This window comes from Sciurus vulgaris (genome assembly GCF_902686455.1).
Source record: "Sciurus vulgaris genome assembly, chromosome: 7".
Lineage (NCBI taxonomy): Eukaryota > Metazoa > Chordata > Mammalia > Rodentia > Sciuridae > Sciurus > Sciurus vulgaris.
Genome location: NC_136467.1, coordinates 3,852,944 through 3,876,693, shown reverse-complemented (window position 1 = coordinate 3,876,693; position 23,750 = coordinate 3,852,944). Strand labels below are relative to the sequence as shown.

Genomic DNA, 23,750 nt, shown 5'->3' with positions numbered 1-23,750 from the left:
TACGGTGGCAGGCTCCTTCCATGGCCAGCTTCTCGGAGCAAACAGCCCAGTGAGAGTTTTTCCGCACAGAGCCAGCTCCAAGCCCTGGAACCAGTAGCGGGCTAGGGGCAGTTTCTTCGGAAGCACTGCATTATCAAGTTCCTCCAAGACTTCAGGCTACTGAAGGCTGGGAGGTGATATACTGGAAATCTACAGGGACACCATAAGCATATAAGGAAATCTGCAATATCTCAGAGTCCCACTGATATCTGACCAATATGAGAAAACAAGGGAAGAAAATGTCCCAAAAAAACCTAGATACTATATCAATAAAACCCAATGACAGCACAGCAGAAGAAATGTCAGAAAGGGAGTTCTGACAATCAGGGAAGCAAACGAGGAGATGAAAGAGCAAACGCAGGCATTAAATGATCACATCAATCAACAGTTAAAAGAGCAAATACGGGAAGAGATCATTTCAATAAAGAGATAGAGATACTGAAAAAAAAAAAAAAACAGAAATCCTTGAAATGAAGGAAACAATAAACCAAGTTAAAAACTACATAGAAAGCATAACCAATAGGATAGAACACCTGGAAGACAGAACCTCAGACATTGAAGACAAAATATTTAACCTTGAAAACAAACAGAGAAGATGGTAAGAAATCATGAACAGAATCTACAAGAATTATGGGATATCATGAAAAGGCCAAATTTAAGAATTATTGGTACGGAGGAAGGCTTAGTTAGAGAAACAAACCAAAGGAATGAACCATCTATTCAATGCAAAAATATCAGAAAATTTCCCAAATCTGAAGAATGAAATGGAAAACCAAGTACAAGAGGCTTATAGGACTCCAAATATACAAAATTACAACAGACCCACACCAAGGCACATTATTATGAAAATACCTAACATACAAAATAAAGACAGAATTTTAAAGGTCGCGAGAAAAAAGAATCAAATTACATTCAGTGGGAAACCAATAAGAATATCAGCAAATTTTTCAATCCAGACCCTAAAATCTAGAAGGGCCTGGAACAACATTTACCAAGCCCTGAAAGAAAATGAATGCCAAACAAGAATCTTATACCCAGAAAAAATTACTTTCAGATTTGACGACGAAATAAGATCCTTCCATGATAAACAAAAGCTAAAGGAATTTACAAAAAGAAAGCCGGCATTACAGAACATTCTCAGCAAAATATTCCATGAGAGAGATGAAAAACAACGATGCAAATCAGCAAAGGGAGGAACTCACCTAAAGGGATAGCCAAATAAAGGAGAAACCAAATCATGTCAAAAAATAAAAATGAGTCAAATGACTGGGAATACAAATCATATCACAATAATAACTGTGAATGTTAATGGCCTGAACTCATCAATCAAAAGACATAGACTGGCAAATTGGATTAAAAAGAAAAATCCAACAATATGCTGCCTGCAAGAGACTCATCTCATAGAAATAGATAACCATAGACTAAAGGTGAAAGGATGGGAAAAAACATACCATGCACATGGACACAGTAAAAAAGCTGGAGTATCCATCCTCAGTTCAGATAAGGTGGACTTCAAGCCAAAACTAGTCAGAAGGGATAAAGAAGGACATTACATACTAATTACGGGAAGCATAAATCAGCAAGACATAACAATCATAAATATCTATGCCCTGAACATTGGCTCATCCATGTACGTCAAACAAATCCTTCTTAATTCCAGAAATCAAATAGACCACAACACAATAATACTAGATGATTTTAACACACCTCTCTCACCACTGGATAGATCTTCCAAACAAAAATTGAATAAAGAAACCATAGAGCTCAATAACACAATAAACAATTTAAACTTAACGACATATATAGAATATACCATCCAACAAAGAACGAATACACTTTCTTCTCAGCAGCACATGGATCCTTCTCTAAAATAGACCATATTTTATGCCACAAAGCTACTGTTAGCAAATATAAGAAGACAGAGATACTTCCTTGTATTCTATCAGATTATAATGGATTGAAATTAGAAATAAATGACAGAATAAAAAACAGAAACTTCTCCAACACGTGGAGATTAATAATACACTATTATATGATGAATGGATAACAGAAGACATCAGGAAGGAAATAAAAAAATTCTTAGAAGTAAATGAGAACAAAGACACATCATATCAAAATCTCTGGGACACTATGAAAGCAGTACTGAGAGAAAGATTTATTTCATGGGGCGCATTCAACAAAAGAAGTAGAAATCAACAAATAAACGACTTAACGCTACAGCTCAAAGCCCTAGAAAAAGAACAGCAGACCAACACCAAAGTAGTAGAAGACAGGAAATAGTTAAAATCAGACTGAAATCAACAAAATTAAAACAAAAGAAACAATCAGAAAAATTAACAAAATAAATAGTTGGTTCTTTGAAAAAATAGACAAAATTGATAAACCCTTAGCCACACTAACAAAGAGAAAGAGAGAGAAAACTCAAATTACTAAAATTCGGAATGAACAAGGAAATATCACAACAGACACGAGTGAAATACAAAACATAATTAGAAGCTATTTTGAAAATTTATATTCTAACAAAACAGAAAACCTTGAAGACATCAATAAGTTTCTAGAGACATATGAATTACCTAAACTGAACGAGGAGGATATATACAAGTTAAATAAATCAATTTCAAGCAATGAAATAGAAGAGGTCGTCAAAAGCCTACCAACAAAGAAAAGTCTGGGACCAGATGGGTTCTCAGCTGAGTTCTTCAAAACCTTTCAAGAAGAGCTCATTCCAATAATCCTCAAAGTATTCCATGAAATAGAAGAGGGAACCCTCCCAAACTCATTCTATGAAGCCAATATAACCCTGATACCTAAACCAGACAGAGACACATCAAGGAAAGAAAATTTCAGACCAATATCCTTAATGAACATCGACACAAAAATTCTCAACAAAATTTTAGCAAATCGCATACAAAAACATATTAAAAAGATAGTGCACCACGATCAAGTGGGTTTTATCCCAGGGATGCAAGGTTGGTTCAACATCTGGAAATCAATAAATGTCATTCACCATATCAATAGACTTAAAGTCAAGAATCACATGATTATTTCGATAGATGCAGAAAAAGCATTCGATAAAATACAGCACCCCTTCATGCTCTAAACACTAGAAAAAATTGGGATAGTGGGAACATTCCTGAACATTGTGAAGGCCATCTATGCTAAGCCCATGGCCAATATCATTCTAAATGGTGAAAAACTGAAAGCATTCCCCCTAAAAACTGGAACAAGGCAGGGATGCCCCCTTTCACCACTTCTATTCAACACTGTCCTTGAAACTCTAGCCAGAGCAATTAGACAGACCAAAGAAATTAAAGGCATATGAATAGGAAAAGAAGAACTCGAACTATCCCTGTTCACTGATGACATGATTATATCTTTAGAGGAGCCAAAAAAATTCCACCAAACACTTTTAGAACTCATAAGTGAATACAGTAAAGTAGCAGATTACAAGATCAATGCTCATAAATCCAATGCATTTTTATACATAAGTGATGAATCTTCAGAAAGAGAAGTTAGGAAAACTACCCCATTCACAATAGCATCGAAAAAAATAAAACACTTGGGAATCAATCTCACAAAAGAGGTGAAAGACCACTACAATGAGAACTATACAACACTAAAGAAAGAAATTAAAGAAAACCTTAGAAGATGGAGAGATCTCCCATGTTCCTGGATAGGCAGAATTAATATTGTCAAAATGGCCATATTACCAAAAGTGCTATACAGATTCAATGCAATTCCAATTAAAATCCCAATGATGTACCTTACAGAAATAGAGCAAGCAATTATGAAATTCATCTGGAAGAACACGAAACCCAGAATAGCTAAAGCAATCCTCAGTAGAAAGAGCGAAGCAGGGGGTATCGCAATACCAGATCTTCAACTCTACTACAAAGCAATAGTAACAAAAACGGCATGGTATTGGCACCAAAATAGACAGGTAGAGCAATGGTACAGAATAGAAGACATGGACACAAACCCAAATAAATACAATTTTCTCATACTAGACAAAGGTGCCAAAAGTATGCAATGGAGAAAAGATAGCCTCTTCAACAAATGGTGCTGGGAAAACTGGAAATCCATATGCAACAGAATGAAATTAAACCCCTATCTCTCACCCTGCACAAAACTCAACTCAAAATGGATCAAGGACCTTGGAATGAGACCAGAGACCCTGCATCTTATATAAGAAAAAGTAGGTCTAAATCTTCAACTTGTTGGCTTAGGATCAGACATCCTTAACAGGACTCCCATAGCACAAGAAATAAAAGCAAGAATCAACAACTGGGATAGATTAAAACTAAAAAGCTTTCTCTCAGCAAAGGAAACTACCAGTAATGTGAAGAGAGAGCCTACAGAGTGGGAGAATATCTTTGCCACTCATACTTCAGAGAGAACGCTAATTTCCAGAATATATAAAGAACTCAAAAACTCTACACCAAGAATACAAATAATCCAATCAACAAATGGGCTAAGGAAATGAACAGACACTTCACAGAAGAAGATGTACAAGCAATCAACAGATATATGAAAAAATGTTCAACATCTCTAGTAGTAAGAGAATGCAAATCAAAACTACCTTAAGATTCCATCTCACCCGAATTAGAATGGTGATTATCAAGAACACAAGCAACAATAGGTGTTGGCGAGGATGTGGGGAAAAAGGTACACTCACACATTGCTGGTGGGGCTGCAAATTAGTGCAGCCACTCTGCAAAGCAGTGTGGAGATTCCTCAGAAAGCTTGGAATGGAACCACCATTTGACCCAGCTATCCCACTCCTTGGCCTATACCTAAAGGAATTAAAATCAACATACTACAGAGATACAGCCACATCAATGTTCATTGCTGTTCCATTCACCATAGCCAGATTGTGGAACCAACCTTGATGTCCTTCAATTGAGGAATGGATAAAGAAACATACTTTATGAAGCCATAACATACTTTATGAAGGCTATACTTTCCTGAACTTATAACTGTCATAAAAAAGAGAACTGTGAACAGAAACCTGCATATATATACAATGGAATATTACTCCGCCATAAAGAATGATAAAATTATGTCATTTGCAGGCAAATGGATGAAATTGGGGAATATCATGCAACGTGAGATAAGCCAATCTCAAAAAACCAAAGGACGAATGATCTCGCTGATAAGCGGATGATGACGTGTAATGGGGGTTGGGAGGGGTTAGTGTTAGTATCAGGGTTAGGTTTAGGGTTAGGGTTGAGGAGGGGGGCAAGAATGGAGGAAGGAAGAACTGTATAGAGGGAAAAGAGGGGTTGGGGGGAAGGAAAAAATAAGAGAATGAATCAAACAACATTACCCTATGTAAATTTATGATTACACAAATGGTATGCCTTTACTCTATGTACAGAGAAACAACATGTATCCCATTTGTTTACAATAAAAATAAAATAAAAAGAGAAAAAAAATAAGTGACTAGTAAATATCCCTCTGTATTTTAAAGTTTTATTGTTTTTCCTGATTTATCTAGGGATTATAATATGTATACCCATCACACCTTCATAAAATTAATATGATTTCACCTAACACTTCACTCTTTACCCATCAAAAACATAAGAAGCTTATATACTATAAATCTATGTCCCTGTCCTTTGTGCTATTGCTTCCTTATTTACTTCTTACACATGATACAAACTTCACCTTAGAATGGTATTATTTCTGCTTCAAACATACATTTATGGAAATTAGAAGGAAAGAACAATTAATCTGTTCTAGTTACTCACACCTTTACCACTTTTGGTGATTCTTATAATTTCCTCTGAAGTTTTTTCTTAGGATTTCATGTATTTCAGATCTGTGGAGAACAATTCTCCCAGATTTTATCATGAGATGTATTATGTCAGCCTCAATTTTGAAGATGGTTTCTAATGGGCACAAGATGTGGAGCTGAAAGTGTTTTAGGTTTCTCCTTGTTTTGATGAGAAACATGTACTACCATGTGTACTGGCTGTACCCTGTTAGTCAGGAGTCACTTCTCTCTATACTATTCTTAAATTTCCAACTGTTCCTATACAGTAAATCATCCAATAAGTAAATATTCACAAAGAAGCATCTAGACCCAGATGAGTTCACTGGTGAATTTTTTCAAACATCTGAAGATGAATTAATAGACATTCCACATATCTCTTTCAAAAAAATAGAAGAGGCGGTAATACTTCCCAACTCACTATATGAGGATAATACTGTACTCGTAGCAAAACCAGACAAAGATTACAGAAACAGAAAACTACAGACCAATATAATTTCTGAATATAGATACAAAATACTAATAAAATACCATCGAAACAAATTCAGCAATATATACAAAAGACATCATAAGAATGCAAGATTGGCTTAATATCTGAAAATCACTGAATGCAATGTACTATGTTAACAGAATAAGTAGCATTAAGCACAAAATCATATTTTTTATAATTAGATGCCTAAATATCCTATTCTATAATGATAATTGTAATTATTGTAATAATTCAGTAAAAATAATATGTTCAAGGAGTAAAAGGAAGCATCTGGGTTTCAGGAAGCCATAACATACTTTATGAAGGCTATACTTTCCTGAACTTATAACTGTCATAAAAAAGAGAACTGTGAACAGAAACCTGTGTCTCCAGATGCCAGTGCAAGGACCACACACCACCCGTGGGAGACAAGACTGAGCACACGTGGCACGTGGATGAAGGCAGAAGACGTGCCAGGACTCAGGCCCTTCCCGGCGCTGACCACTTGCGTGGTCCTGGGGAGGGGCTCTGCTCTGTGTGAAAGTAAGATGTCTTGTATTAGTCTTCTTTTAAAAAGTCCCCCAAATTACACAAGCTTCAGGTTCTAAAAGATCTGGTTATATCTGTTTGAAGGTAAGGTGAATCACAAACAACTGCTGCTTAATCAAAGATGTCAATAAAATGATATCTATTCTTGAAGTGGTAAACTTTATTTTATATCTACATCCATTTGTAAAACTAATGTGCTGCATTTGGGATGCCTGAATAAATTTCTTCCAAGAATTTGGAAAGCAGAGACTGTGCCCTGGAAAGAAATGTTAGGAGCAGTATATAACGAATCACAGAGGGAACACGCAAAGCTAGTGAACTAAGAGAGCAGGCTGGCATCAAACCCATTAACAGTGTTCATAAGCCTAATGACAGAGCCGGCACCACTTGAGGTGGACTGGTCAGACATGGAACCACCACATGAGAGTAACAGCAGTAAAAGCTAGTGGCTGGCAACCACCTACCAACTGCCAAGGAGGGAGGCAGATGAGCAATGGACTTGGATCTGACGCACAGATGGGTGGGAGATTTGTGAGGAACGTATCTGATATAGTTCTGAATCCACTGGGCAAGAAGTTGGTCCTCAGATAAAAAAGAATCAGGCCATTTTAGACTGATACCATTAGAAGATACAATGAATCTAATTTTACTTGTTCTGATTCCATGCTCATCAACAAACTTATGATTGCTATTTGGCTTCCTAAATGATTCTGACCACAAAAACTGCCAATACTGTTGTCCTTGTGTCTCAACATGCTTGCAGACCAATAAAATGAAATTCCAGTCTTATACATTAGTCACTTTAGCTTGGTGGATAAGATCTGGATTCTGAAAAGTGAATCTATCTTCATGTGCTTTTGGGCCTATGAAGCTATGGCCAAATCTTACACTCTGGTGAACTCAAGGCAAGACCTTTTCCTTTAAAGGCACCAATTTCTGAGTGGCTAGTTTCCATTTCCATCTCCATCATCCTAATGGTACACTATCAGAAATTTTACCAAAAAAAAAAAGAGGAAGTATGCAAAATAAACAATATGCACATGAAACAGAAAAGCAAATTATTTTACATTTCTTCTGTCAAATATAAACTTATGCCAAATTACATTTCTTAAATATCAATTAATTCCAGATAACACTTTCTGGGCTTCTAAACTATATAAAATCACTTTTACCTATGCGACTGATTATGAAGATTTAGAGATCCAGTTTGGTACATCTCTTCCAGCTGTTTTCTGTTCCCAAAGTAAAGGGCAAGGTCAGTGGCGATGATGGCTTTGCGGATGATCTCCAGCACCTGCTCGTACTCACTGGAGCTCAGGGTGGAGAAGATGTTGTGCCCTTCCAACTGTGGAGAAATACAGAGGAACACCACCAGTGAGCACAACGCTCCAGCCTCACACACGCACGGTTGTTTAAACGGCATCGCTAATGCTACTTGGCACACGGATCACGACTGTGGGAAGCAAAAGGAGCCCTGATGGGACTCCAGGGAACGGCATTTTGCTCTCTCTGTGAGCTCGATGAAGCTCACTTAAAGAACTGTTTCAACTCTAGAGACGTCATCACTACCACAAAACCCCAGGGACTTAAATAGATCTAGTTTTTGCATATTTCTGGTAGGTATTAGGACTGGAAAATGTAAAACATTTAGGTTGAAGTTTTATTCTGTTAAATGAATTTAAAAACTTAAGGTTTACATCCTACTGGAACTCAGTGGGCTTCAAAAGGCACCTCTTTACACTTGTGCACTGCATGTTGTCACAAAGAAGTAACCATCAACTTCTATTAAAAGAAAATGCAAGCAACCTCAGTCTAACGTTTCTTTGTACATCATAAACTCTTTACAGGTAACAATGCATCCACACAACACACAAACCAGCAGATGCGTGAACCACCAGCGCCCTCCGCCACCCCGGGACGGAAGTGGTGGGAATCCATTCTCTCATCTCAGAGTTAGTTCTTCTTCTAACTATGAAACACCCTATGAAACTTTTCACAATAGTTTCTTCCTCTGAGAATTTTAAGCACTTATTTTTAGTAAAAGTTTTTGTTCAAACTACAACAATGCTGAGACAATTAAGATGTATTCAATTTGTCAGTTTGTCAATTTTTAATGATTTTTTTTATCAATGGTCAATATCCCTATGATTAACTGGTTTTTATTTCACTTGATCTACATTTATTGACTGATAAAACACAGCACAAACTTGAAATCATTAAAGTATGCTTCTTTACAAAATCAGACATCACACTAAGGCATTGTGTGCTTCACATTCTGAGGTAAAGCTGTATGTGACCACTAGTTTTCAACCATCAGAATGTTTCTATGCGATTTGCTCTTGAGGTCTTGTAAGTGGACATACACTGCAAATGACTCAGTTCTTGTAGATATTTCCCTGACAACAGGCCGGGGTGAGCTGAGGAACTTCAGCAGGTTGTGTTCCCACATGGAGGGTGCAGGAGATGCTGGGCGTGGGATGTTCCAGCACAGGTGGCTGGTGACTGCTGGGGACAGAGAGGGGATCTGGCACTGGGTAGGAGGCCAGCTCCAGGACCTAGCAACTCAACCCTCAACGATTTTGTTGTAGAATCTCTAGGAAGGAAACTTCCACTCTGGTTCAGCTCAGACTCCGCTTTCTTTGACTCAATGGTAACTCTGGTGAAGCAGCTGGCCTCTACTTCGGCCTTCCCACCTCGGGACCTGTGTGTGCCACTTCACAAACTTACTTCACTGAGAGACGCTGCTGATGCTCACCAGCAGGCCACCTCCGGAGTCTCATCCTGGCACACTTCATGCTTCAGGACCTGGGCTTGTGTCTTATTTCCTCCATCCCAACACTTACACAATAATCTGCTAAACTGTAATATATAAGAATATTCTAGTAAGCTGTTGAAATTCTTAAAAATAATTCTAAGCCTGGGTTCTATGAATTCAGTCTGGAGCTCGCTGTGCTCTACTCTTGTGTTCATCAGATGCTCAGTGCCTGTGAGTCAAGACAAAGCAAGATCCATTTTAAGGGCTCTGTGTATTCTGTTGGCTACTTTAGATTCATTTTTCCCTTTACTACTTCTTGACATCAAAGGAAACCAGCTTGGAAAAGTTCAGTAGAAGCCTTTATAATGAAAAGCTCTAACTAGGGCTTTGACATTTTGCAAGAGTAAATGGAATGAATACGTAAACAAACAGGAAGTAGTACCACCACCTCTTTAAAATAATCTAGCATTTTGTTCCCTACCAAAATAAACTAAGGAAGGGAGATACTAGCAACCAAACATTCCAGAAAGATCAACTGCTAAACCACCCATGCTGTCTTTTTGTCCACTGTACTAGGGATTGAGACACAGGCCTTACACATGTTAGGCAAATGCTCCACCACTGAGCTACATCACCAGCCCCTAGAAATCATTTTAAAGTTCCAATTTCACATTAGTTAACACATAATAAAACCCCCCAAATAATATAATACTTGTACACATCATGGATAAGTTTATTATTGTTAAGTCCAGGTTACACAGTTTGAAGTTGATGTTGGTTTAATTTAGTCGATACTACTTTGCATCACATCAAGCATGAAATAGCAGACTGCAGATTCTTTTTACCCAGGGATGTCCTGAAAACTGTGAGATGGGTGAGTAGCAGATGATTCTTATTTCTGTACAAGTACATAAGTGGGCTGTTCATAAATGGTAGAGAATGTGAACACTGCTGATGCCTAAAGGCCACCAAGACCCACCTGAACAGATGCTCCCGGAGGCCTCTCCGGGCCTGATGACAGTTCTAAGCACTTCTCTGGTCTACTCACTGCTGGGGCATCAGGAACCCCTTCTTTCTTTCCACAGCTGTGTCCTTCCCACCAAAAATGAAAACCCTACCATCCGTCTTCATTTATTTAGCAGATATTTAGTCTGCAGTGTTCCATGTTATATATGGACATTGTAGTTTAATACCTACTATATCCAAGGTTATAAACAATAAAGCTGATTCTCTAAGGAGTTCACAGTGTAGTAGAAGAGGTAAGGATATAAGTATGCAACTAAGATAGAGTGGAATGTTCTCTGTGTTTGAATAAGATAGAGGAATATGGGAGAGCATGGGAGGCTTTTCCTAGGAGAGGACATAAGTGCTACAGCAGAAGCAGAAGCAGCATGTGATATGGAGCTCCTGAGACTACAGAAATCATGATATTTGGTGAAAGCCACAAAAATTGGTATACAACCAAGGCAAATCGAATAGTGAAAAGTATAAAGTTGATGATACAACACTCTGCAACAAGCACTCCACGTCACAATGCCTTTAAAACTTAACACAGAGTGCTTGTTTTGCTGTTCAATCACCGACTGCTTCAAACCACAGATTATGAGGCACTATAGTATCTGATTAAGAGTATAGGCTTTGGGGGACAAACAATTCTTGCTTTTTATCCTTTATCTCACTAGCTATGTGACAAATGAACAAGTTACTTAATCTCTTTGATGCAAATTATTCTTATTTTTAAAATGGAAATGAACAAAAATAGTATCTTATAGGGTTATTGTAAAAAAATGAAATGTATTAACATGTACAAAACACATTTCTGGTTCACAGTAAGTACCCAATAGATAAAATGATGATGGTGGTGATGATAAAATCCACCAGCATGACTTTACATCAAGAGTTAAAGGGAAAGAGGGAAGAAAAATTAAATGAAGAAAAAGATATGCCCAAATGAATTTGATGGTTGAAGACCATTTCTGTTCATTGGCAGAAAAGGACAGGATGTAAGCTGCCTCCAAGTCACATATTTTAGTTTATTAGTAAAGATCATGTTGAATGTAAGCACAATTTTGCTATTATTCCAACAGATAGCGGTAAATTCTACGAATAGAATGATTGGGAGACTCTAGCTGATACACATAAATACTATTGCTATAAGAAGTAATGACAAAGTCATGGGATCCCAAAATATACATAGATAACTTTCTGAAATTTGATCATATTTCAAAATCATTGGATAATTAAAGATTAATAAGGATATTATCTAATAATGAGACTATATATTCCTAATTAGTTCATTTTCTAAAACTTGACTTTTGAGAACTTAACATGGGGTATTCACAGAGGGCAAAAGACAGAAAATGGATAGTTTCAATATTCAAAATGATCAGTAACATTTCATTTAGAAAATTGACCAAATTGATCTAATACAGCAATAATAATGCTTCTCTCACAATGTTTAAAATTCGTACATTTTAGGTAAGACAACAGAGTTACCTGCTTTCTTGGATGTCAATGCCCAAACAGAAGAATCTCACTTGAAGGCATCTCGCTGGCCTTCTGCTGCTGGGCCACTACCGGGAGCCCTCTGCCCTGAGGAGACACGCCACTCACCTTCTCCTAAATGAAGCCTGCATTTTCTGCTCTACATGCCTTGCCCAGTTGTTCTGCCCACTCTGACTTCTCCCTAACCCATGTTCTTCCTTCACATTCCCATCTCTGCACATAACAACAGACTCAGAGGTTGGTACAGAGATGAGTAAGGGGCACTAACTGCCTTCCTCAATTTGCAATTCAAAAGAATTAGAAAGCTATTCTCATAGCAGAAAATTTCAATACAAATTAAAAAAAAAAAAAAAACAACTAAGACATACATATGCTCGAGATGCTCAGGGGTCAAGTAAGAGGCACGAAGCTGTGCCCTGCTCTATGAGGATTCCATAAGTCCTTCCACCAGAGAAGTTCATGCTCAAACTGAATCTAAAAAATAAGAAGCTGGTTGCAGAAAGGGGTGGATTTACAAAAGTCTGGCAGATATTGTGGTCCTGAAATACGCAGAGGCCATTCGAAAAAGACTTATGCATCAATTAGGAAGCCCGGAATTCATTCCTCAGGCTTCAGAGAGCCACTGATGACACTTCAGCAGGAGAATGACAGCTTAGCACAGATTTGGAGGATAAATTCGAGAGACAGGCTTGGAGAAATGTGGGAGGTGAGCGCAAAAGTTATTAAAACCAGAAAAGCATGAAGCCTGAAATGGGAGTGTCGGGCAGGAAGGGCAGGTGGCAGGCCTCAGGAGGCTGTGTGCTCAGAGGGGCTTGGGCATGCGCTGCAGACCAAGCAACAGCTCCGTTTCTGAAGTCCACCACGCCCTCACAGTGGTGGGCTCACTCACCAGCAAGACATCCCTGTTGCGCAGAACCAAGAGAGAAGAGGACGCGCAGCAAAAGCTAAGAACGCGTCTGTCTTCTCTCTCTGCTGGTACACTTCTTAATTTATTCCTGACTTACCACTTCCTCAGCAGGGAACTTCTCACCACACCCTTCTCACTGTGACCATCAGACACTCCCTGCTCTTCTGCCTGCCCCAAAGCTGTGTGTGTGAGCGAGGCAGAAGTGTAGTTTTAAGAGGTACTTGACTCCTGCCTGCTTGTCGCCACTGCTAAGGTGGTCAGGAGTATCCCTCTGCTTGCCCAGACTGACCAGCAGGTGACAGTGGAAGCCATAATGGAAATCAGCACTCACACAGCCCTGGGGGCGCCTGAGTGGGAACCCTTCCCCACTGCACTGCCCATCTTGTTTAATCTGGCTGTGCGGATGGTAGTTCCAGCCAGACCCAAGTTATCCATGTAGCAACAGCTATGGGGACTAGGCAGAGCAAGACAGTAGGAGAAAAAGTCTTTTGAGGGTAAACAAAGGTATCAGAAGCACTGGCGTGTTGTACTTATACGTTGTTTTATCTCATTTTAGGGCTGGAAGTTGTAAGTTTTACTGCTATCCAAAGGTGCCATCTTAATTGGTCCAGTTTGAAGGTGCATTTGATAAAGCATAAAAGTGGCAGGTCTTGGTATGAGGTTGGGGACCTGTGGCTAAAGGAAGGGAAACAATGATTACTTCAAGGTTATAACCTTTAGGCCCAAGTGACAGGTCTCCCCCTCAGTAGCCATGAAGTAGAGAAGGTACCCAGGAAAACAGTGAGCACACAGCATTGGTCACACAGAATGCTGAGTGCCACTGGCAGAAAACAACGGTTGCTGATCACCAGGCTGAAGAGTCAGGGGCAAGAGTGGCCAGGAGGGCCAGCAAGTACCCTAGGGACAGACACCTGGACATGGCCCTTCCCACTGCAGACCTGGTGGCAGGAGGGCAGGGATGTGACTTGGCTCTGCACGTGTCTATCTGCTGGGTGCCTAAACAGGTATAGGTGAACAGGAGGCTCTGGACAAGTACGCTGGCTGTCGAACTTTGAGGGACGGTTGGGAGGGTCTGAGAACACAGCAGGGAGGTTTCGAGAGCCCACGCGCAGGACAGCCAAGTGTGCAGATGCTCTCAGAGCAAAAGAGAACGCTGTCCCGAGCACTCTGCCCCAGGAAGGGGCCTCCCAGCATTCCTGCCACCCATACCTTCCAGTCAGTTCAGTGTACATGCTCATTTCTAGACTCGTGGTGCTCTGCACATGACTCTGCAGCTAAGCCTGGCACTTCCTCCCTGCCCCGCCTCACCAGGGGTGCAGCCCCTCACCATCTCTAACAGGAGAGCAATGAGTCCACGCCAGCCACTGGTTCCATACCCTATCTGGAAGCTACCCTCCAGCAACTTTGGATGCCAAAGGTTTGCCTGTTTGAACCTAGTTTTCCGCCATGAGTTCCTTTACTCTGTCCCAGTTGTTCCAGGAACACCTGTCAGGCGCTGCGAACCCCCACATCACCAAGGATTTGTGGGAATGCAGCACACCATCCTGAACCTTCATTTGTGACAGCAATAGCTCGGGGTCCGGCTGCTCCTGCTCCAGGCTACTTCCCACAACTTCTCAACCACAGGGTTAGTTTTAGTCTGGTGGCAGTCTGCTTTCCAGTGCCCGCCTGCTTCAACGTTAATTCTATCACAGTTAAAGAGGCTTTCTAGAGAGACATCATGAGCCTATTAAAACTCATTTCAGATAACACTGCTAGGAGCACCGCGTCGTCAAGCGTCTGAGTTTCTCTAGGGTGCAGGGTGTTGATTCAGTGAGTTCTAACTGAAGGCCATGGATCTCATTTCCAGCATCTACCCTTCTAGTTGTACAAAAAATACCTTCAAATAATGAGTAAGTGAGGTCAAAGTAAAAGTAACTGCAATGAAGTTCTACAGCGTTTACCTACATACAAACAGTGTGACTGACATATGTGTCTACACACCCTTTTTACCCTCGTTAAGTTTCTAAGTGTGCTTGTATGTATGCAATTATCTACTCGAATATACATCATTTAAAAAAGAAAGGACCAATGATCACATACCGCTTTCAGGAACAGAACTTGTCTGTGAGCAAGTGCAACATCAGCTACCCGGGATTACAGATTGAAAATAACTAAAATAACTCCATATCTAGCATATCTTCTACCCAGTGGCTATTCAGAATAGCATTTGCACATCAGGGATTTCATGACTTACCTTCTCAGTACCTAGACGCTAAGCTTCGCTGGGTTTTAAGGTTTGAGCATGCAGTACCATCAACCCTTTAGACACACAGGCCCAATGAGGAGCACTAGAGAAGCCGTAGAGAAGCTGAGGGGAGAAAGTAAAAACCTGGGGGCTTATACAAGACAGAAAAACTGCACCGAGGGGAAAAGCCTTTCTATTTGTGATCTGCCCATGGCCAGTGACTGCTGGAGTCGCTGCTGGCACTCTGCTGTGTGACTCTGGAAACTCCAGACCTCCTGCAGACACGGCACATCAGAATACCCATACAGATTCCTTTTCCTTCTTTAGGTGCTGGCAGTAGGAGGGGAAGATAGAGTCCACCATCCTTAAGCCAAACACAGATCATAATTTAAAAAGTTCTCTGTGTTAGGATTCAAGTTATCTTGACACAATAGCTACCTTGTTAAAGTGTGGTTTAGAAAAAAGGTTTAAGGAAGAAGAACCATAATAACTTTTTACTGAAGTGAGATCTACCATCATCTAGATCAATCACCAGGAACATCTTAAAAGCAATAAAATAAAGACACTCATGCAAGAAAAAAGGAATTCAATATACTTAAAAACCTTGAATGTACCTAACTTTTAAGATGCTGAATACATTCTGGTTCAAGAATATGATAATTCATATAGTTAAACTATGTGAAATAAAATTGGCTTTTGAATATCATATATTATTGGCATATCACCTGGAAAACAAGTGTAATTGAAAAATATCCATATTCGGGGCTGGGTCGTGCCTCAGTGGTAGAGCGCTTGTCTAGCATGTGTGAGGCACTGAGTTCGATTCTCAGCACGGCATATTAAATAGATGAATAAAATAAAGGTCCATCAACATCTAAAACAGATTTAAGAAAAGGAAAAAAAATATATATTCAACATCTCTGTGGAGGACTTTTTATCCAAAAATTCCACACAATCAGTTAATTCGGACTATAAATACAATATACCACAACAGCTTTTCCAGCAAGCCTGACAAAGCACCGCTGAGGCCCTGGGCAGGCGCGTGGGCGGGCTCACCTGCAGGATGGACACTGTCTGGGAGAAGTGGTGCTGCTCCATGGTGGAGGTGGAGTAGAGAGCCGCCAGCGGGTGGTCGAACTTCTGCAGGTAGCTGTTGCTGAAGCCCCTGTGGTCCAGGTCGTGGCACAGACAGGCGATCAGCAGTCCTTTACGCTTCAAAATAAGCAGAGACGTTCAGACAGGACACGGGAGAGGAGCCCTGCCACCCTTTCGCTTCGCTCCTGTCTGCCGTTGACGCTTTCAGCACCCCAGGAATGCTGCAAGCTTCGGGAACCTGGCTTCTCCTGACCTCTTTGTTTTTCTGCATATGAACCTGACAGTCTGATTATTCTTGAATCTTCCTGCTCAGCTCTAAGAACAGGTGCAGGAGGGATCAAATGTTCTGAAGCACTGTGGGTGGGACAGGTCTTCACTGGAGGGCAGCTTCAGCTCTCTTCCATGTGAAACCAACTGGATGCTAAATCCTAACAACGCTATCACTATTATAACTAATAAGTAAACCACACAGCGTGCAAGAAATGGCAAACTATGGAGAAGGTCTTAAAAGGACTAGAGGGGACTGAGGAAGGCAGGCTGAGTATTAAATAAAATAGCCAGAACAGGCCTGGAAAGGTGGTCAACCGTGAGCCAGGGTGTGAGCGGGACAGAGAAGCGAGGGCTGGGAGAAAGGCTCAGCAGAGGGACAGGCATCTGCGGGAAGGCCAGCTGCGCTCCTGCCCTTGTGAGGGGGATGGCTATAGTGCTCTCACAAAGCAGCACCACCGTCTAACTCACTTTGTGAAATGCTCCCTTACTTTTATTGGTGCATTGTCGTCGTACGTATGACAGGATGTGTTGTTACGTATCTGTATAGGCACATAATGCAACAACATACTCTGGCCAGTATCCCCCCCCTCTCTCCCTTCCTCCTTCCCCCTCTTCTCTTTCCCCCACTGACCCACCTTTGATTTTCGTGAGATTCTCCCCCACCTTTCTTTTCTCTTTTCTTCTCTAGCTTTCACGTTTGAGAGAAAACATACGATCTTTGACCTTCTGAGTTTGACTTATTTCACCTAACATAATGGTCTCTAGTTCCATCCATTTTCCTGCAAATGACATAATTTCATCTTTCTTTTCTTTTTTGGGGGGTGTACTGGGGACTGAACTCAGGATACTTGACCACTAAGCCACATCCCCAGCCCTATTTTGTATTTTATTTAGAGACAGCTCTCACTGAATTGCTTAGTGCCTTACTTTTGCTAAGGTTGGTTTTGAACTCTTGATCCTCCTCTGCCTCAGCCTCCCAAGCCACTGGGATTACAGGTATGTGCCACCATGTCCAGCCTCATTTTTATTTATGGCTGAATAAAACTCCAATATATGTATATACCACGCTTTCTTTATCTATTCATCCACTGATGGGACACCTAGGCTGATTTCATAGCTTGGCTATTATGAACTGCACTTCCATAAACATGGGTATGCAAATATCCATATGTTACGATAACTTTCATCTTTTAGAATAAATATGGACGAGTGGTGAAGCTGGGTCACATGGTTACTCGTCATCTGAGTAACCTGCATAGTGGTTGCACTAATTTATAATCCACCAATAGTGTAAAAGTGTTTCTTTTCCTCCACATCCTCCTCAGCACTTATTTTGTATTCTTGATGACTACCAATCTGACTGGTGTGACATGAAATCTCAGTGTAGTTTTGATTTGCATTTCCCCAATTGCTAATGATGTTGAACATATTTTCATAATTGTTGGCCATTTGCATTTCTTCTTTTGAAAAGTGTCTATTTAATTCATTTGCCCAGGGGTTGCTGTTGTAGCTCAGTGATAGAGCACTTGCCTAGCATGTGTGAGGCACTGGGTTAGATCCTCAGTACCACATAAAAATAAATAAATAAAATGATTCATGTGCCCATTTATTTACTGGGTTAATTGACTTCTTGGTGTTGCTTTTTGAGTTCTTTATATATTCTAGATGTTAATCTTCTATCAGAAGACTAGCTGGAAAAGATTTTCTTCCATTCTGTTGGTTCTCTCTTCACATTCCTAATTGTTCCCTGTGCTGTGAAGCTTTTAAATTTGATGCCATCTTATTTATTAACTTCTGGCATTATTTCCTGAGCTTTAAGGGTCCTATGGAGAAAATCATTGCCTGTGCCTATATGCTACAGTGTTGACCCTATGTTTTCTTGTGGGAGTTGCAAAGTTTCTAGTGTAATTCCCAGGTCTTTGATCTATTTTCAGTTGATTTTGATGCAGGGTGAGAGATAAGGGTCTAGTCTCATTCTTCTGCATATAGAAATCAAATTTCCCTGCACCATTTGTTTAAAGGTTGTCTTTTCTCTAACGTATGTTTCTGGCACCTTTGTCAAGGATCAAATGACTGCATCTATGTGGGTTTGTCTGTTTTCTATGCACATTGGTTTATGTGTCTGTTTTTATGCCAGTACCATGCAGTTTCTATTATTGTAGCTCTGTAGTATAATTTGAAGTCAAGTATTATAATATGTCCAGCATTGCTTTTTTGGCTTAGAATTGCTTTGGGAATTTATTTGGCTTCCAAATAAATTTTAGGAATTTTTCTTCTGGTTCTGTGAAGAATGTCATTGGCATTTTGATGGGACTTGCATTGAATCTGTATATTGCTTTGATAGTATAGCCATTTTAACAATATTAATTCTGACTAACCATGAACATGGGAATTTCTTTCTTAGATGTTCTATAGTTTTCATTGTAGAGGTCTTTCACCTCCTTTGTTAGATTTATTGCTAGGTACTGATTTTCATTTTTAAAAGATCATTTTGGCAATTATATTAAGAACAGACTCAAGGAAGGTAAAAAAGTGACTGGGTGAGAAGTCTTTTTCAGTAATCAAGGCAAAATGTAATAGAAATCCAGAACAAGAGAGTAACAACAGATGCTTATAAAATATGATTAAAATCTACATGCGTTTTTTTAGGCAGAGTCAACAGGATTATGACTGGCTATTCAAAGAAAGGTAAGGACAGACTGGTCAAGTGTGATCAGAGTTGGTGTCAGAAAGAATGGGAAGACAGGATCTGAAGAAATACTGAACAGCAACTCTCATGGGTTGTGTTGCAAAGTAGAGTTAAGACACAGGGAGATAGTCACATGGAGAAGTAGACCACAGGGATGTTTGAAGGTGAAAGTAGGAGCGTCGTGCTCACATGCAGAGGAAATGACCAAGAGAGGGAAGGTACAATGGCCGTGGAGACGGATGCATGTCAAGTTGTGTTCTCAAACAGGAAGGGCCCTGGGTGCTGAGGCCGTGCCTGCTGAGAGCAGGGACTGCTCAGGGAGGTCTCCGCGGAGCGGGCAGACACTCTCCAGGCACAGTCTGCCTTTCACACCGGCTCCTGGTTCATCTTGACCCAGCACAAGTGCCTTCTCCCGCAGCCTGACTGGAAAGGAAGTCTCACCAGTCACTTGCACACCCTAACAGATGCAGAGTCACCTTACCAATCCCCCGTGCGGGGCATTAAGATAATTGGTTAAGGTTCTGAGTATCACGTTGGTTTTGAATTGTTTCCATATTTTATGCTGCTATGCTCACATAATTTAACTAGTAAAAAATTCCAAGGTTTTAAAATTTAGCACAATAGAAAAAAGTTGTTATATTCCAATCTTCCCGATGTTTTCCTACTTTAAAAATTTTTTTTTTCAGTTGTGTGGATCTTTATTTATTTATATGTGGTGCTGAGGATCAAATCCAGTGCTTCACACATGGTAGGCCAGCGCTCTACCACTGAGTCACAACCCAGCTCGATTTTCCTACTTTTTATTGGCATAGCTTTCAGTAGTTTTATAAAGTGTGTGCTAAAATCACAAATCTAAAAATGACTTATAAAGAATTCTTTTGTTAAACATTTTCCCTTACTGACATCAAATAATTTCTAATAGTCCTATTAGAGAATATAAGTCCTATTTAAAATATATTTTAAACACTTACAGGTTATTTTGGGATGAGTTTTAGACAAACGGACCTGAGTTTCAGGGGAATGGAAAGATATAATCCCAGAAATAATTTGGGAATACAGCATCAATAAAATTTTCCTCATTTATCTTTAAAATTTTCAATCTTTAAAATATTTCATTGCTACTCTATTTGAAAGTATAATTTGTAAAATTCTTAAACTCACTAAGATATCTTGTGGCAAAAGGAAACAAGGAAGTTGCTTCCTTAAAAGGAATTAAATAGAGAAAATGTTGAAAGTTCCAAAAGAATGGGGTTGGTAGAATTGAAAATTGTTTAAAAACGAAAAAAGAACAGATTTCATCTGGGTCTTTCTTGAAAAGTGATAAAAAATAATTATTTGTTAGTTTAAACTGCTTCAATTAGAAAAAAAAAATTTTTAAAGAAATACTTTTGATTCCTTCTCTGAAATGGCTATTTCTCCTCCTTCGGTAATGCACCTTTCAGGACTGCTACTCAGACTGTGAATCTGGACAGACAGGATGGAAAAGAGCCTGGGTCTCAGGAATACTGGGCTCTAGTTTGAAAGTGATGTCGAAAGAAGTTCAAGTAATGGTTTCCTCCTCTGCACATCCTCCAGATGTCACCTGAAGTGTGGCATCAGTTTACAGAGGGGATAGAGGGGGACTGGATCAGGGTGTTGGTAGGCATAACCAGGACAAATGTGGTCAGAGGAACAACCCTGAGGTTCAGGTACTCTAGCTGTGGGATCAGCATCTCTTGGGCCAAGGAATGCCCTAGTGCTCAATGCTTGACTGGGCTTTTGAGTTAGGGAATTTGACCATAATGGTTGCATGGAAGAGGAAGTCTTAAAATCTTATAATTCTATTTTGAAAACTTTGGTGATCACTAACTGAATTGTCAACTTGATTGGATTGAATATGCCAATGATTAAGAGGCTTCTGGGTGTGTCCATGAGGGTGTCTCCTGGAATGAATGGCTTGTGGGATAGTGAAATGAAGAGGAGCCCCTCCCTAAGAGTGGGCAGCACCGCCCAATCGTATGGAATAAAAGGTGGAAGAGCAAGGAAGCAGAAGCAGATGCAGATGCAAGTTCCACTCTCTTGAATGGGTTCTTGATTGCTGCTCTGGTCCTCCGAGGATAAGGAACTCTCGTTTCTTCATTCTTCCAAAACGGACTCTACCAGTGATTCTCCAGGTAGTTTCCAGAAGCCTTGGTCTCAGACTAGGGTATCACTGATGATCCTTCTTGTTCTGGGGTTTCCTCCTCTTGGACTGTGCAGCTGCTGGTTCTTCTAGCTCTCCAGTTGCTGACAGCCATTGTGGACTATCCAGTTTCTGGTTGTATAAGCCAATCTAATAAATTCCCTTCTATAATCATACTTTCTGTTGATTCTGTTCCTCTAGAGAACCCTGACTAATACACCAACTTGTCTGTAAGTCAGGTAGATCAGTTAAACTTCTGAGAGTTCGTTCCCTTATGCAAGAGTAAATCAAAAATCATTTATGTTTTCACTGTATTTAATGTTCTGAGTTCTCTAATCGGGGGGAAGTGTCCACATTATCCAGGGCATATAGAATTCACTCTATTTACATCCTTTCAGAACATTTAAAATTCAGTCAGGAAGAAAGACTACAAAATCAGTGTTTCCTTAAAGGATATTTTGGTGAAGTTGAAATTTCTTTAACTACTTTCTTATTTTAAAAAATGCTAAATTCTTGGGTAATGATCTAAAAAAAAGTGCTGTTCTAACTTACTGACACAGAATCCGTCCTGGAACAGCACATCGCCATGGCATATCATAGTGACTCTGAGGGAGCTACACATTTCTGCCACTTACACATCTGCGCCACAAGGATTTCCACACTGAGTGAACCCCGAGCACTGGAAAACGTGTCCAAACCAGATCACTGGCTCCACTGAGACAATGTGAAGGGGAAGGGTGTGTCACCCACCTCCAGGTCTGTGAAGAGCCCGTAATTGTTCTGCAGTATGGCATACATGCAGTGTGCCACCGTGACCGCATGCTTCCAGTTGTGGTAAGGAACCCGTCGGTAGTTCTTCTTCACAGACATAATGAAACGACACAACTTTTCAAGTTCAAAGCTGTGAGGAGAAAAAGCTGTTAAGACCAAAGCCAGCAGAGAACGACTAATATTCAGAAGAGAGTCTGGCTGAGTTACACGTTCTTGCCACTTACACATCTGCACCACAAGGGTTCCCATGCTGACTGAACCATGAGCACTGGGAAAATGACTCATCTCTTCCCTCCTCTTTCTCCAGCCAAAAAAAAGGAAGAGAATGGAGACTCTTTCGTGGTTTTTGTTCAGCTACATTAACTGTCCCACCAGGGATATGTAGCAGAACCAGCATACAGTCTCCATCGTGAACCACCATGACACCTCGTGTTTACCAGCGTTCCCTTTGCCCCACAGCACTCAAAGGCTAAAACAGCATCATCTTACTCAAGGATCTATCAAGCCAACGTTTTCTAAAGAACCATATTCAGACTCACAAACTGAATACACACACACACACACACACACACACACACACACACACACACCACACAGAGTGTGTATAAACTCTGAGAGGCATTTATGCCCAAATGAGTCAAAAGGCACAAAAGAAAATCAGTGCTTACATTCTAAGTTTGTATATTTAAGCTGTAGAAGATAAGATCTGAAATCACAAAGTCCCATAGAACAGGCAGGCCACAGTGGGAGAGATTTGCAATGAAATGGAACTATAATTACTGACGAAGTATTGTACTTTGAATCTGGAGACTTTTACTTTATAAGCAACCTGATAGATATATAGTCAATGTTGTATTTATGCAGAGCATTCTAAGTACTTTTAAAGTAGGTAATTCTGGTGAGAAGCAAGCTTTGCCTCCTTCAGCTGCACACCCCATAACCTATCTCTATGATGCCTCTCAGATGTGTGGTGGTGAACAAGGCTTCAACCAGACTGCTAGGGAACTCAGTAGTTGCTATGGAGAAGCTGAAAAGGCTGCAGCTTTGTCCAACAATTCCAGCCCATTTTAACTTGAATATTTAGAAACAATCCATATATGCCATATTTTAAGAGGATTATAAACAAAGAAAATGGTGAGGTGCATGAGCAGAAGAAGGAGCGAACCATGTCACTGCAGACTACAAACAGAAAGTGTTCAGAGACTTCATACCAGGACGTGCCACAGGATCGATGAACCATGTAGACAAAGATCCCAGGCCACATGCTTTCAAAAGGACCAATGTCAAAGTGGAATCTGAAATTAAAAGAGTAGTTTATTATTAATGGCAAGTAGGGCAAACAGAAAGCAAAGAAAAATCACTTCAAACTTTTTTCTATCAAGAAACCAAAAGCTGGGCACTGTGGTTCTCGCCTATATTCCCAGTGGCTCAGGAGGCTGAGGCAGCAGGATCAAGAGTTCAAAGCCAGCCTCAGCAACTTAGCGAGGCCCTAAGCAACTCCGTGAGACCCTGTCACTAAATAAAATACAAAACAGGGCTG

General features: G+C 40.2%; 1 protein-coding gene across 1 annotated transcript in view; it reads right to left on the bottom strand.

Moving 5' to 3' along the window:
- The window catches only part of PDE10A (phosphodiesterase 10A), a 291,313-nt gene that overhangs the window by 32,579 nt on the left and 234,984 nt on the right, over positions 1-23,750 (bottom strand). Inside the window, 4 exon segments of the mRNA XM_079148244.1 lie at positions 8,003-8,175; positions 16,281-16,436; positions 22,190-22,340; positions 23,422-23,505. Coding sequence (XP_079004370.1) covers positions 8,003-8,175; positions 16,281-16,436; positions 22,190-22,340; positions 23,422-23,505 — 564 coding nt within the window.